The 16,437-nt window shown below is 29.4% G+C and overlaps 1 protein-coding gene across 1 annotated transcript; it reads left to right on the plus strand.

Moving 5' to 3' along the window:
• Nucleotides 1-11,654: 11,654 nt before the first annotated feature.
• On the plus strand, nucleotides 11,655-14,599 carry LOC105111434 (probable WRKY transcription factor 72). Its single transcript, XM_011006777.1, has 4 exons — nucleotides 11,655-11,852; nucleotides 12,595-13,116; nucleotides 13,241-13,354; nucleotides 13,564-14,599. The coding sequence occupies exons 1-4, from the start codon at nucleotides 11,757-11,759 to the stop codon at nucleotides 14,446-14,448; spliced, it is 1,617 nt and encodes a 538-aa protein (XP_011005079.1). The 5' UTR covers nucleotides 11,655-11,756; the 3' UTR covers nucleotides 14,449-14,599.
• Nucleotides 14,600-16,437: the final 1,838 nt, after the last annotated feature.

Here is a 16,437-nt window from a genome sequence, read left to right on the forward strand (position 1 = left end):
GACAATCCTGCACTTGGGAGAAGACATCAATCTTTTAGTCTTGTCAAGTAATAAAAAGAGTTTATACTATACTTATTTGAAATATCATTAGTGGATCCTCTAACCTTCATATTTATTTGTATCATTGTTTAATTTTTATGTTAATCTTCCATCTCTAATCTTACAATCTCAATATCCTCTTTAACTTATTATTGTTGTTGTTGTTGTTCTTGTTGTTATTCATAATTTATATAATTAACCTCTTTGTGGTTCAACCTTGGTTTTACCGGGTTATTTATTACTTCGACACTCCTATACTTGGGAGAAGACATCAATCTTTTAGTCTTGTCAATAGGTTAACCTAAACGGATTCGAGTTGTTTGTTTTTTTATCTTGTTTTTAATTGAACTTTTTTTTTATCTCATCTTTTGAAATTTGTTTAATTGAGATTTGAGTTTTATATTAGGTTTTGATTTGCTTGCTATAAGATTGTTTCAATATCATGATTTAAGTTGCAGATTTAACATATTAACTTGAGTTGATGTGAATTAATTCAATATATTTTTATCTTAATATTTTTTTAAAATATATATCATTTTAAATTTTTTTAGTTGAACTATATTTTTAATAATTTTCAAAGTTTTTTTTGAACTAATTAAATTAACAAATCATATTAAATCAACCTCTATATAATTTAATTTTTTTATACTATAAAGCACTTAAATAATATCTAGATAACTTAAAAAAATATAACTGGATATATATATATATATTTCTTTTGTGTATGAACAGAGTAGAAGACTTTCAAGGTTTTTAAACTTTTTAAGTTTTTGAATATTTTATAAAACCAGGGTAAACTCTTAATTTCTATCTCTTCTTGTTTTATAAAAAAATTATACAAATTTTAGAACTAAACTCCATAATATTATAAAAGACTTATTATTATTATATATTTTTTAAAGATGTGGTGAGATCACAGTTCACCACACAATTATTCACAAAAATATAAAGTATTATAATTGCTATGATATCCTTTCTATTTATTCCTAAATGTTTTTCTATGATTTTTCTCTTATAGACTAAGTTGATAACCAATTTAAGTTTCTTAAGAAAAGATAAAATAAGAAAAAAATTCTTAATGAAAAAAGCAACCATAATGGATGGAATTTTTGATATTCAAACAAAGCATTTATTTTGAACCTCTTATTTTTCTGGTTTCTAGTTTGAAAAAGTAGAAAGAGTGGTTAGATTATGGTTATAGAGAGAGAAAATCTTGGTTGATCTTAATTCTAACCATAAAAGAACGATTTTGGTGTGAATGAGTTCTATTCGATAATAAAAGTTTTATTTAGGTGTTCTTTTCCTTTCCATCGTTTAAAAAGATAACTCTAAACTCAAGAAGTTTTTTGATTTTAGGTTTTTTGGTGGTTTTATAAATTATTTGAGGTAATGAATAGATTTGTCAAAGTATGTAGGGTGTATTCTTAATGTTTTTAGGCTGTTTTTTTGTAAAATAAAAATAAAAATAAATGGTAAATAACATGTTGTTTACTCCTTGAAAAGGAAAATAAAAATAAAACTTAGGCTAAGCATGCAAGCATTTTTATCCATTGCTTTTTTTTTTTTAGTTTTTTATTCTTTTTTTTTTCTAATTTTATTATTCAATGTTGGCTTTCAATTGATTTTTTTAATTAGCTATTCCTTTCTTTGAATTTTAATATTTTGTTAAAAAAATTTATGATTTCATAATAGAATATGATTTTATTTTTACTTAGTTTAATAAGATCTCAATACTTTTTTTCCTAATATTAGAAGGCATTGCTTTTTCCATATTTTTTATTGTTGTTTTAAAATATTGGTTCCATAAAAAATTATTAAAAATAATCGAGTCTATAATCCTTTTTCAAGATAAAATATTTACATTCATATTTATCTCTCAACTTTTAAATTTAATTTTTAGTTAAATATCGTTAAGTTTTTACTTTATTTTTCCATAAAATGATAATTTTTTTCTTGGTATGTTTGTATTTTTTAGTTTGATTTTATTTAATAATTTTCATGTGTATGTTTATTTTTATTATCATTTAATTAAATAAAAATTTAATTCTTATAAACAAAGTTATTAAATACAACTAGATACATGATATATGTTGCAATATTAAATATCTTAATTTATATCTATATCTTGATTTTTTAGTTTAGTTTTAAGCTATTATTAACAACTTTTTTTAATCTATTATCACATACAATTCTTGATTTATTTAATTAAATAAATACATAAAATTTTCAATTTATTTGATTTATTTAATTAAATAAATATATAAAATTTTTAATTTTTAATTATGATTTTTTTATAATAAAAAACACAATATTTAAAAAGCCTCCATATTTATTTATTTTTTAAATAAATATCTTACCTACAACCAAAACATCAGTTAAATAGCTGGTTTCCATCTCATACCAGTCCACTTTCTCACGTCATGTTTACGTTTTTGTAAGCTTTGAAAAGGTTTGTATGCTTTTAAAGGTCTGTTTGAGTTCGATGATACATGTAAGAGGACCAATCATTTCAAATATTTTTCCTTTCCACATCCATAAAAAAATAATTAAAAAAATCATAGATTCAACTCGCAATTAATGACACAATGGCTGCATATATAAAACCCAACTCACATATTAAAATATATTCAATTCAATGCCTAATCTAAAGCATTGACCTGTTTGAAATAGACTAATCACAACTTGGCCAAAAAGTCTTCTAATAGCAGCCTGGGAGACTAAAAAAAAACTTGATGTCTTCACAGCCCCCTGAACCGGTACCGCCACCTTCTTACATTTTTTATTGCCATAAGGAATAGTGTTTAAGGTTGCCTTAGAAGAAAGTCTTGGAAAATGGGATTATGAATTATTATTGAGATATTATTAATTTTACATTCAAATTATTTGTATACCAATTTTATTTTTAAAACTAAAAAAAATGGTTAACTTTTTAACAAAATAATATTGTTACTTACAAAATAAAAGTATGAAATTATGGCGATACCCTTAAAACAAAAATATTATTTGCAGGGAGCTTTTTAATATTTTTTTTAGAATATAGAAGTTACAAAATTGCCTTTTAAAAAATTATGCATTCTTTCAAGGGTATTTGTGATTTTTTATAGGTTTTTTTTTGTTATTTTTAGACTCATCTAAAACCTATATATTAGTTTTGAAAGGTTATATGTTATTAAAAAATTACCCAACACATTATGGTTTTGTGCTTTTTTGTGGCATGTGTGAGCTCGTCTAGTTATTAAATTAGTCTTTGAAAGGTTATATATTATTAAAAAATTGCCCAACACATTATGGTTTTGTGCTCTTTTGTGGCATGTGTGAGCTCATCTAGTTATCAAATTAGTCATTCTTTTTTTTTTTTTTTTAATTTACGTGGGGGGTCCGGGCCAGCTTACGCGCACTTAATCATTCTTGATAGCATTTAGAGTGGCATGTCATCCCTTTTGTTTTCGTGAGACATGTGTGCATGGCAAATATACAGTTGAGCTTTAATGATATTTTTTCTATGTTTTCTTTCGGATAGTCTAGAGATTCACACTATCCCTTCTAAAAATTAAAATTTTATTTTAAATAATTTTTTTATTTAATTTAAATTTTTTATTTTATTGTTTTGTTTTATTTAACTTAGCTCTTTTTTACTTGGTTTTTTTTAAAATTTATTTTTTTAAATCTCAATTTCAAATTAAAAGTTACAAGTTAGTCAAGTTAACTCGTGTTTATTTATGTTTTTTCTTTAACATTATTTAAAAAAATAATTTTTTTTCTTATTTTATTTATTGATATTAGATTTTTGGGTCTTGAATTTTATGATTTTTTTAATTTTTTTTTCTATAGAGTTATTTTAATTTTACATATCAAGTCATGCATAGATCAAGTTAACTCAAGTTAGTTATGATTATCATCATCTGAAACATGAGGAAAAATTTAATCCGAGCTCATAATATAGCACAAGCTAACCATCTAATTTGATACTAAATTTTATTTGATGGTAAGATTGAAATTGTCTATATAACTAGAGGGTATTTTTTAAGTTTTTTTTTCTAAAAAAAATTCTCCGGTAAATATCTTGGATTTTAATGAAAGAAGTGAAATGACATGTCGAACTTATCATCCCGTTCTTGTTTCCAAGTTAAGGGCTGCTATTCTATGTATTGGCATTGACCATCATGATCTAATACTTACCTAATACCTCATGCAGAACCTAAGTCTTGATCATGAAACCTCATGCTATATTTTTATTTCTTAAGAGAACTCTTTTCTTTTTAATATTTATTATTTCTTAAGAAAACTTTTTTTTCAAAAAAAAATTCAAATTTCAACGAGGCTTTAGAAATATGCACATGAAAAAAAAAACTATATATTCCTTGGACTTCAAAACGCCATGCCACTTCCACATTCTGATTTAAACATAAGATTTAATAAAAAAAAAGAATTAATAGAATATATGAAATTTTTAAATACAAGTTGCAGTTGCTTATAATGGTTCCTTTGTTCATCTTTTAAATGGCAAGGTGTTTTTTTCTTTTTTTTTGTTGAGTGTGTGTTTGCAAGTCATACTCTTTTTACAAATGGAATCCTTGTAAGTGGGGCAATAAAACAAACATGGTTTATATTATTATTTAATAACTTAATCGGGATATCCAATCAGCTTACATATACTATAATTAATTTCTGAATTCATTAAATATTTTACAAGTTTATTAGATAGGTAAAACATTACAAAAATAATAAATATTTATAAAAAAATTCAAACCCAAATACAAAAAAAAGAAACAAATCTCTTTCCTCGCCATGAAATCAAGGGAATGGTTCACATTATTGTTTACTTGTATGGGAGTTGAAAAAGATTATTGTAAGATATTTTTATCTTAAAACTGTGGAAATTCTCGAGCAATGGAGATAACCACTGTTTACTTCATCATCATGACAATCGATCTGACCATATAACTTAATTTCTAATCGGCTAGTTTATTTTTTAATTTAAAGGCTCCAGATAATTTAAAATAAATCATACAACATGCATGGAGATATTAATTAATTAAACCAACAGTCATCTCATAGCTCTAACTGGTCGTTTTAAATTAATTTAACTAAATATCAAATTCAATGATGTAAGTTGAACATGTTCAGGCCAATTATTAAAGTCGTGGAACTTTGTACGCAAAATACATGGACTGAAAGAGTTGAAACTTGTTAAAAATCATCAGCAACTAGTTAATTAATGGGGTGTGCATTAAGGCAATGGAATAAGAAATGAATTGCTCCTTCTTAGTCGGTCCATGGCTGCAGGTTTTATAAATAGTAAACTGTTCTATATCTATTTTCTTAGCAACAAGAGTTATTCAAACTTTTGGAAAAATTGGCTACCGAGAGATACAACCTTGTGAAGAGCTTATAGCTGAATTAAAAATCACTAGAATAGTTTTGAATATTAGGAAATTTGCCCAATTCTGGTCAATAGTAATTTTATTAATAAAAATAGCAACACAAAGTATTTCAACCTCCCTCCTCTTTTTAACTGATATTCAAAGCACATGCATAGTTTTGCAAACATGTAAAATTATCTTATTTCAACAATGAGTCTAAATACTAGTTTAATAAGAATTTTATTTACTTAGTTAAACAAAAATTCTAAACACAAAGATTTTTTATATGAAAACCCTCTTTTAATTTCAACAATCCTTTCCTTAAACTAATGTTTTTAAACACTTATTTTAGCAATGAAAGACTCTATTGTTTTCTTCTATATTTGTTTTGCAAAGGATACACAGGTTTTCAATATCAATTATACATAACTCGAGAATATACTTCTAAATTAATCTTATAAAGTAAGTTTTACTCTATAGAATATATCTTAATAAATCTTTGTAGTGTTTAAGCAAGCAACCAGAGCATTATCAAACACTTTTTTTAACCTTTTTCTTTGATCAAAATAAAGGTTATCAAGGATAATTTCTTATTTTTCTAACAATACATCTTTTTATTGGCTCACTACACTAAGCTTTATTCCTTTAAATAAGGTTTTTTTAGGTAGATCAAAGTGTATTTTTTATAAGAATAAATAATAAACTAATTTTGGCATTCATTCTATCTTGTTGATCCTGAGTTGATCAACCTTTATTTTCCTCAAAAACTAGTTGCACAATGCCTTATCTAAGATATGTGATGTCCATTTGCTAAGGTTAGTTTTAGGAGAAAAAACTATTTAAGTAGTATATACATAAAATGGAAACCTGGTATTTACAAAGTCTTATTTTTTGATATTGATCCCAAACCAATCTTCCATGATATATATATGTATATATATATATATATATATGTATGTATGTATGTATGTTAATGGTAAACCAATTCTTTATATTATTATTATTAATAATTAGGTTAAATCAAGTTATGAGTGATGGAGATCATTGATTATTTTCCTTGAAAATTTAAATGTGTGTACAAGGAATTTAATTGCAAGAAATAACATATTGCAATAAGAAGTGATAAACTGTCCTTTATTTATGAAGATCTAAATTGATATGTTGATATGTGTATTTAGGAAAAAAAGAGAAAAGGAAACCAACTTTATGATGCCTGATAAATTATGAATTGTGTTATAAATATAGTAAGATGATCCAGGATGACTGAATCAAGTATGAAAAGCATTGTTTTTAAGTGTACAAGTTTAGTAAAAAACTTGGAATGTTATAAATACAGAGAAAACTTTGCGAAAATTTTGGTAGAAAAATATATTTTTTTTTCTTGTAATTTACTATAAATGTTTATTGGAATAAAATTTCTAAATTTAAGGTTGTTATAGTTGGTATTACAGTAATGATCATTATTTAGGGAACTAAAGCATTAATATAAACCTAATTTGTGTTGTATGATAATTCACACCATATAAGGGGCTAATGTTAATGCATCCCTGATTTAAAAAAGAGATTGAGATTTTTAGTATGAGGAGGATCAAGAGGATGATCTATTATCAGATATCACTTCATAAATACCTTCTGCGCCCCCCTAAATAGGGTGAGTCAGCTGGATAACGAGATGATATTGCATCATTTTGAGTTGTGATATTATAGCTTGAGGAATCAAATAGGTAGGGGCCAACAAATAGACCCCCTATCACCAACACCACTTGCTACTCCTACATCATACTCTGAACTAGCTTTTATAGAACAACTAATTAGGTCAGTGGCAATGGGGATGGCCGAAGCTTCTAGCATAGCACTTAGGGCTAAAAAAGCTATCACTCTAGTTTAATGGATGAAAGGCATGAAGAAGTTTATATAAGTATTTTATTTAGGTGAGGAATATGCTAAAGTAGTTGGGCATTGGTTAAGGAAGGAAAAAAGGATGATCTAGGATGATCTCTCAGATATCAATTCCAAGGGAGTTGAAGGTTAATTGTGTGACTCATCTGTTTATAAAGAGTGTCCACTCCTGGTAGGAAACAGTTTAGGAAAAGAGGTCTAATGAGGTTCTCACCTAGAAGGATTTGAATGAAGAATATAAGGAGAGACATTACTCTTAGCAGTATAAGAGGGACAAATAATATGATTTTTTGGCTCTAAAATAGAGAGACATGTTAGTATTGGAATATGAAAAGAGATTTTAAGATTTATCTACTTTTGCCTCTACATACCTCTTTATTAAATGTCATTACATAGAGAGATTACAAGATGGGCTCCGACAAGATTTGAAAAGAGTTCGTATAAGTTGTACTGACTATAAAGAGGGTGATCGAAGATGATAATAAAAAATAAAAGCCAAATAAGGATTGTTTGTAGTAGTAAAGAGAAAAGATTTTATATTTTCCACGAGTAGACCTCCCCTTTTAAAAAAGGGGAAAAATAGTCAGATACCAGTTAATTTTTAAAGAGAGAAAATAACTTTATCCTAGGTTGGCAAGAGGTGGCTAATTTTGTCGGGTCATTGAAGTAGTAGGAACCCAAGTACCCATTGTATTCCAGGTGCAATCAAAGACATTATAGGGATTGTTCAGCTATCCAATAAGGTGTTATATTTACAAAGGTGAGGGACAGAGATGGAAAGATTTTGTATATCTTGCGATAAGAAATTAATAATATGAGGAAACCACCCACATGAATAAAGAATGTCCATATGTGACAACAAAAGGGTGCCTAGGGATAAAACGTTTCTACTTAAAGTTAATAGTACTCAGTTATAATAAATAGACCCATGAAACCTGATGCTAGTGCTAATAAGGGCAAACCCAGTTTCAAGAGGAGAGGACCTAGGGGAGGGTGTATCATATGACTTAAGAGGATGTGAGAGAAGCCCCATATTTTGTAGAAGGTACTTTATTGTTAAATATTATGTTGATGTATGTGATATTTGATCCTAGGGCAAGTCATTCCTTTATATCATATAGGACTGTGAATGAATTACATATTTTATCTAGTAAATTGAATGTGGGAGTAACAATTATTACACCTCTAGGAGAAAATAAAGATATTGATAAGATTATTTATTAGGGGCTATGAGATAAGGATAAATATGATGCCTTTGAATTGACACCTCTAGGAGAAAATAAAGATATTGATGAAGTAAGATTATTTATTAGGGGTTATGAGATAAAGATAAATATGATGCCTAGATGATTTGTAGTGTAAAATGACACTTTTAGAATGGGTTTCAAGTGTGTTGATGTAGAATGGAAGGGTAATTACTTATTTGTCAAGACAATTGAAATCATTTAAAGTAAATTACACAGTAAAAGATCTAGAATTAACAGTAGTGGTGTTTGCTCTTTGGGTGTAAAGATCATATTTATTTAGGTTTGAAGCATAATTTTTTATAGATCATAGGAGTTCAAAATATCTATTATTATAAAAAGAATTGAATATTTGTCAAAAGTATTTAGTGGAATTGATCAAAGATTATGATTATGTGATTAACTATTATATAGAAAAAACTAATGTGGTAGCAGATGCTTTAAGTCAAAAAGAAAAAGTCATGGTATGTCATGTAGGAGTTCAGCATAAAAAGGAAATGACAAAGTTATAAAGAGTGAATTTGTAATTAAGTTGCAAGCCCAACTTATCTTTATTAACTCACATTAAAGTATGTTTTGTGATTCAATATAAGATATTTGAGGCATAGTGGTTAGATCTAGAAGTATATAAGATTAGGAGGAAGGTGAATCAAGGAGTTGCAACCCTATTCCAAGTTCTAAATGATGGACTAGTGGCTATGGGTAGATGAATTTACATGACAGAGAATAAAACCCTTAAAGGGAGATATTGAAGGAGAGTCATAAATCTAGGCTTGTAATGCATTTTAGAAGCACTAAAATGTATCAAGATCTTAAACGATACTATTGGTAACCTACTATGAAGAGGGAAATAGCAGAATATATAGTAAAATATCAAGTTTATCAACAAGTAAAGGTAGAACATCAAATACCAGTTGTAAAATTATAGTCGTTGATGATTCCAAGTGGAAATGGGAGAACATCACCATTTATGATTATGGAGGCTAATGATGTCAATAGAATTTTAGTAACATTGACATTTAACCTTAAGGAAGGAAAGGAATATGTTGAATGAACTTGAATAGTCTACCAAATCATAAAGCTAATGATATCAACAAAATTAACCAATGTTGGTATTGGTATTAATAAAGACTTGATTAGCCTACCAAACCATGAAGGTTAATAATGATATTAATAGGATTATATTGATATCAACATTAACATGGTGTTAAGTTATCTTTCAAATCATACCAAACCATGAAGGTTAATAATGATATTAATAGGATTATATTAATATCAACATTAATATGGTGTTAAGTTATCTTCCAAATCATTAAACTAAAGATATTAATAAGAATATGTTGATATTAGTATTCATAACTTGAATAGTCATTCTAGGATATAAAGGCTAATGATGTGAATGAAGTTACATTTGTTTTGGCACTATAGGAAATATAGAAAGTTGTGATACCATGATAAATGGTATTAACATAACTTGATTTAAATGGGTCTTGGATATCAATTAGAATATTTATTGATATTAATTATGTTAATTTTGGTTCTTAATCAATGCTTATTATCTTAAAAACTGGAAATTTGTGCACAATGAATTTAATGGAAGCAAATAACATAGTGGAATGAGAAGTAATAAATTGTTAAATTAATAAGTTGATATATGGGCCTTGGAATAAAAAAAGAGAGAAGGAAACGAGCTTAATGATGCTTGAGAAATTATGAATTATGTTATGGATATAGTAAGGTAATCTAGAATGATTGAATTAAGTATGAAAAACTCTTTTTTTTTTAAGAGTATAGATTTAATCAATAAATTGGGATGTTATAAATACAAAGAAAATTCAGTTAAAATTAAGATAAAAAATTAAAAAATTTCATTACTTATCATAATTTACTATAAATAGGTGGAATAAATTTTTCAAATTTGATGCAGTTACAATTTTAACCTCCATTGATGTTCAAAATACATACATAATTTTGAATACATGACTCTTATATTTATTATAGGAATATTATAAGCTCAAATTGTTATATTTCATCAAGAATTTTAAATACTAGTTTAATAATAATTTTAATTAACCGGTTCAATAAAAATTCTAAACCCCAACAACTTTTTTCTATGAAAATCTTTTTTCAATAAGAATTCAAGTTTAAAGATAATGTTAGCTCAGCTAAAAAATAAATTTACCTTTCCATGTGATTCATTTCTGTTTGAAACCAAAATCATAAGCGTTGCAAGAAAAAAAGTCTCCTCCAAGCACGTCAATTTAGATGTGAATTAATTATCTATTAATTGATTGGTTCCGCCGTGGAACAAGATACTTATATTTAAATATGCAGAAATAAAATAAAATTGAGGACTCTGACTGTTAAATAAATAAATAAATAAATCGTATTAGAAAGTTGAAAAGTTGAATTTTTTACTCTTTTTTCGGGCTAAGAGAACATATTACTTCTTTTAGCTCCCTATACAATCTTACATTTGTAGCACACTTTCTGATCAATTAATCGACGTATACAAGTAACATTTAAAATAAAATACCTTAATCTATACGATACCTTGTGGTTTTGAAGAACTGCATGATGCAATATATTGCAAGTTGCTTGTGTGTGTGTATATAATGAATAATACGAATAAACACCAACAAGGTCAATGGCATGAGCAGCAATATGCCTCAGAGACACCGCGTTAAACAAGCGCATTGACCAGGAACTTGACAACGATAATATACGACAGGCAGCTGCATCATCAGAGGCTGACCCCCCACCGGCCACCGGATCTAAGACGTCAGTAGTAGCATAGACATTGACCGTTAGCAATGTGAAAGTCTTCTCTTTGTACGAAGCTTCAAAGATGGTACTGGCAGCCGCCGATAATTTAGCTCTCTCTCTCGTAAAAAATCTATTGTCTTCTCAGCTAGGTCTTAACTGTGAAAACGTTGAAGTTGAATTCTGCCTATATTTGTTTACTCTTATGTCATTATAATAATGAAAGAAATTAATGAGTTTGGGGTGTTGACATTTTTTTTGTATAGCTGCGCAATAACCGGATAAAATTATAGATATATACTACAAGTATGTATACATCAAAGTCAGCAAACGCAAGGATATTCATATTTATATTTAAGGAGGAGCTCATAAAGAAGAAACGATCTGCAAAAACACATAGTTAGAAAATCAAAGGCAAAAGAGGCTTACTGAAAAGGGTGTTTTCGAAATGTCAAGTTCCGGTGGTGCAGCTATAGAAGAAAGGGCGGTGCAATTTGGATTGACTAGCCGTGAAGATTCAAGCAGCAGTCAAGAGGCTAAGAAGGTACTTAATTTACAAAGTTTCTATGATCGCCTTTTCTGAATATTAATGAACGATCATATGATTACCAAATCAACTGAACTTGATGTTTTCATGTTATCTATATTGAAATGTATTATGCATGTGATCGATCTCCAGAATAATTTTCCATGTTTAGAATCTTCCTGTTCCTGATGATTTTAAAAGTCAACGGCCTAGGATAATACATTCATACATGTTAATGACTGTCATATGGTTAGGTTAAAAATAAAGGAGAATTGCAAGATCTACAAAATGAAGCCATCTTCATCCAACAATGAGGAGTCAAGCATTAGCTGACTGTTAAATTATAGAGAGAGAGAGAAAAAGAGAGAGAGAGAGAGGCTTTAGATTAACAACGACCCTGTTGATGTCTTTTACATATTAGCAGATCATAAGAAAGTGTGGTTTATGTTTTCTTTTACTTATTGTCTGGTTTGTTTCTTTTATGATTATCAGATCTCTTTCATATATGTGTGTGTGTAGGTTGCATAAAACTTATACGATGGACCGACCAACATGATAATTGCTGCTTAGTTTATACCTTACAGATGCTCAGGAGTTTTCTTTTTCTTTTTTGGGAAGCATATATGAATTTATATATTAATTACTCTATATTATTTCCTAATTGTTTTGATAGAAGTATATTTTCTTAATTTCTTGATCAAATTTTATGGTTGACAAAAATCCTTCTCTGATGAACCTTTTACTTTCTTTTGTTGATCAGGAGGAAGTAATTGAATCTGCCAAAAGCGAAATGGGTGATGTGAGAGAAGAAAATCACAGATTAAAGATGATGCTGGAGCGAATTGAGAAAGATTACCAGTCTCTCCAGTTGCGCTTTTTCGACATACTTCAGCACGAAACTAGTTCTAAGCAATCTACAGATTCAGCCCCATCCCATGATGAAACTGAAGAATCTAATGAGCTGGTGTCACTTTGCCTTGGAAGAAGTCCAAGCGAGCCTAAGAAGGAAGACAAGTCTACGAACTCTGCCAAAAGTAGGGAAAATGAAGAGTTGAAGGCTAACTTGACTCTTGGATTGGATTCCAAGATTCTGACATCCACAGAAACTGTGTCAAATCCAAGCCCCGCAGAAAGTGTAGAAGAACCGAAGGAAGAAGCTGGAGAAACATGGCCCCCGAGCAAGATTATTCCAAAAAGAAATGGAGATCATGATGAGGCTGCACAACAAAGCCAAGCGAAAAGAGCTAGGGTTTGTGTGAGAACAAGATGTGATACACCCACAGTAAGTAGTATAGTAATATTGGTCACTTGATCTAAACTTTCCTTAACTTTTCATGAAGTTGAATTGATTTTCAATATCTGTGGCGTTTAGTTTCTAAATTCCGTGCTGTGAACACTACGTACAGATGAATGATGGATGCCAGTGGAGGAAATATGGACAGAAAATTTCCAAAGGAAATCCATGCCCACGAGCATATTATCGTTGCACTGTTGCACCATTATGTCCAGTAAGAAAACAGGTAAAAACCCTTCGTTAACATAACGCCTACACTGTACTTGACGTTTCCTCAAGTTTATGAGTCGCTAAACCCTTCGTTAACATAACGCCTACACTTGACGTTTCCTCAAGTTTATGAGTCGTTATTTGTATTATGTTACGTAAAATTATAGGAGTTCCTTTTCTATACATGAAGAGATTATCTGAACAATTTTTCAAACATGATTTCAGGTGCAAAGATGTGCTGAGGACACGTCGATCTTGATCACTACATATGAAGGAACACATAACCACCCACTTCCAGTTTCAGCCACAGCCATGGCTTCTACCACCTCGGCAGCTGCTTCGATGCTATTAACTGGCTCTTCAACCTCTCAGCAAGGCCTTGGTTCCCATATCAATGCGACCTCTGCTCGTACTGAACTCAACGGATTAAGCTTCAGTCTTCACGATCATTTGAGAGCAAAGCAAATCTACTTTCCAAATTCTTCCTCGCCAACGTTCCCAACAATTACTTTAGACCTTACCACCTCTCCCTCTACTTCAACTACTCCTTTCGGTAGGTTCTCTTCAAGCTTCAGTTCAACCTCAAGATATCCATCAACAAGTCTTAACTTTTCTTCCACCGAACCCAACTCTCTACCTCCAATATGGGGAAACGGGCTCCATAATTATGGTACACGATCCTATAATCATCAACAATTATATCAATCATTCATGGAGAAGAACCACCCGGCCGCAGCTTCTCAACAGGTTTTAACAGATACCTTAACAAAGGCAATAACGTCGGATCCAAGTTTTCGAACAGTAATCGCCACGGCTATTTCATCAATGATTGGAGGTGGAGGTAGTGCAAATGCAAACAATAGAAACCAAAGGGCCGGGGATCAGAATTTTTTTGGACAGAATTTGAACTTTGGCGAGACCATGACTACATCGGCATTCTCCATCAATTCATTGTCCCAGAACGGGAAAGGATGTGCATCAAGCTGTTTCAATGGATTGTCATCTTCGACATCGCAGAAGGGAAGTAGTCAGGTTCAACCGGCATTGCCATTTTCTGTATTTAACAGTGCCTCTATGCCTAATAATGACAACGAGGAACACAAGAGTTAAGACAGCACCAAGAAAATGTAATTTCGTTAAGACAGCTATAGTTGCAGTACTCTATAATATTTGGGACGTTCTTGTGATTATATTATATTTAGTATGCCAATAAAAAAAACAAAAAGATTGAAATGTATAGATCAACTGTTTTAGCTTCCTATGGAGTTGAGTTTTGGGATTTGTACATTAAATCATGAGCAATGTAGAAGCTAGAAATACAATGTTGAATTTTGAGACACTGCCTGGACACCAATTACAATTCTTGAAAAACAGTCATTCCAATATTCCATAATACAGGTCTACTGCGCGCGTTCCGCTATTATATATATATATATATATATATAACGTCCCAGTTCCCATAAAAAGTTGTCCATGAGATAATCAACGACAAGGATTTGAGTTTGAAATTTTATTTTCATAATTCCATACCTTTATTTTTGTTGTGGCGGTTGGATTCATTCTATATCATGTAGAGTATTATAAAGTGTGGCTCTCCTTTCTAGCACTAACGTCTATCTACTGCTTCTCCTTTCTAGCACTAACGTCTATCTACAGCTATATATATACATATATACATATATTATATATATATATATTAGGAATCATTTACACACATATAATAAAAACATGCAGACTGAGCACTGCACGAGAAATAAATGGACATGATCCCATCACTTCTTAATAAATCTATCTCTTATCCATGTGATGAAACTTGAAGACAACTTTTATTAAGAGGCTTAGTTTTAATACATGTGATGCTATTTCTTTGAGAAACTCTGATTAATTTCACAATAAATATGATAAAACTCTAGGCTGCACCGAATTTGCATTTATGTTTTCCGTGATGACATATATCTGTATAAAACTCCTTTCTATGACCTAAAATTATTTTGAAATCACTTTACATAGAGTCCAAGTATTTGAAATAAATTAATATCTCTTTTATTTCTCACGTTGATAACTTCCTACTGTATAGCAACTTAATGATTCTGACATTCATGAAATTGACGTCGTATGGATGTTTGGGAGTTCATGAATTATGGTCAAATCTTACAGACTGCATGGTACCTTGGTCAAAGTTTCACAACTACCTACTACAGCAATGTATAAGAACGGGCCGACAACTCCTGGTCAAATATTCACAACTACCTACTGTTGGTTTTTGTGCCTGCTTCCTTGTCATCTCTGCAGGTGGTGGAACGAATTCTAGAAGGTTTTTTTGTATTCAGGATCACAAATTAATTTTTATAAGAGCTCACTTATAGGAATAAATATTTGTGATTTTTATTGTGCTAATCAACTAGTAACATTTATTACCAACACTACAATATTTAATAATTTTATTAATAGAATTTTTTTGTTGGAGTGAAATTATTATTTCATCAGTGAAACTTTTACCGATTAATTTATTGACAGAATACATCCATCGGAATAATGTTCGTTGATAATTTCATCATTTTTCTCTAATTTTATCATTAAAAAAAATTAAAAAACCGATGGTTTTACAAATGAAAAATGCATATATAAAAATGTTTTGTTGGAAATATACCGACAAATTATTATGTTAGTATATTTTCATCGGTGATAGTGATATATACACTAATTTTTTTCTCAACTCTCTAGAATATACCGATGGATAGATTTCATCAGTATTACCATTGATGGAATAATTTCGTTGGTGATTGTGGTATATGCAATAAAAATTTTACAACTCATTGGAAAATACTGACGAATTGATTCCATTTGTAAGTTCGTTGATGATAATTAAAAAATATTTTAAAAAATAAAATCATATAGAATAATTAATATAAAATTGTATAGAATAATAAAAAAATAATTAAGCAAATAAAACTGAAATATGCAAAAATAAAATTAAATAATATAAAATTCAAATATTCATTACAATTTGATTTGTACAAATAAAAATTAAACTAGAACAACTACGGCGCTAAAGGAGAAGAAGAAGGCTGGTTGTTCCCAGTATCATACGGCTAAAGG

This window comes from Populus euphratica, unplaced genomic scaffold, assembly GCF_000495115.2.
Source record: "Populus euphratica unplaced genomic scaffold, PopEup_1.0 scaffold383.1, whole genome shotgun sequence".
In the NCBI taxonomy this organism is placed as follows: domain Eukaryota; kingdom Viridiplantae; phylum Streptophyta; class Magnoliopsida; order Malpighiales; family Salicaceae; genus Populus; species Populus euphratica.

What these genes read in the sequence shown, in the direction of transcription:
- LOC105111434 (XM_011006777.1), top strand. Translation starts at nt 11,757, where the DNA reads ATGTCAAGTTCCGGTGGTGCAGCTATAGAAGAAAGGGCGGTGCAATTT. An exon ending in CAAGATGTGATACACCCACA is followed by an intron (nt 13,117 to 13,240) that starts GTAAGTAGTATA and finishes CACTACGTACAG; the next exon opens with ATGAATGATGGATGCCAGTG. An exon ending in TATGTCCAGTAAGAAAACAG is followed by an intron (nt 13,355 to 13,563) that starts GTAAAAACCCTT and finishes ACATGATTTCAG; the next exon opens with GTGCAAAGATGTGCTGAGGA.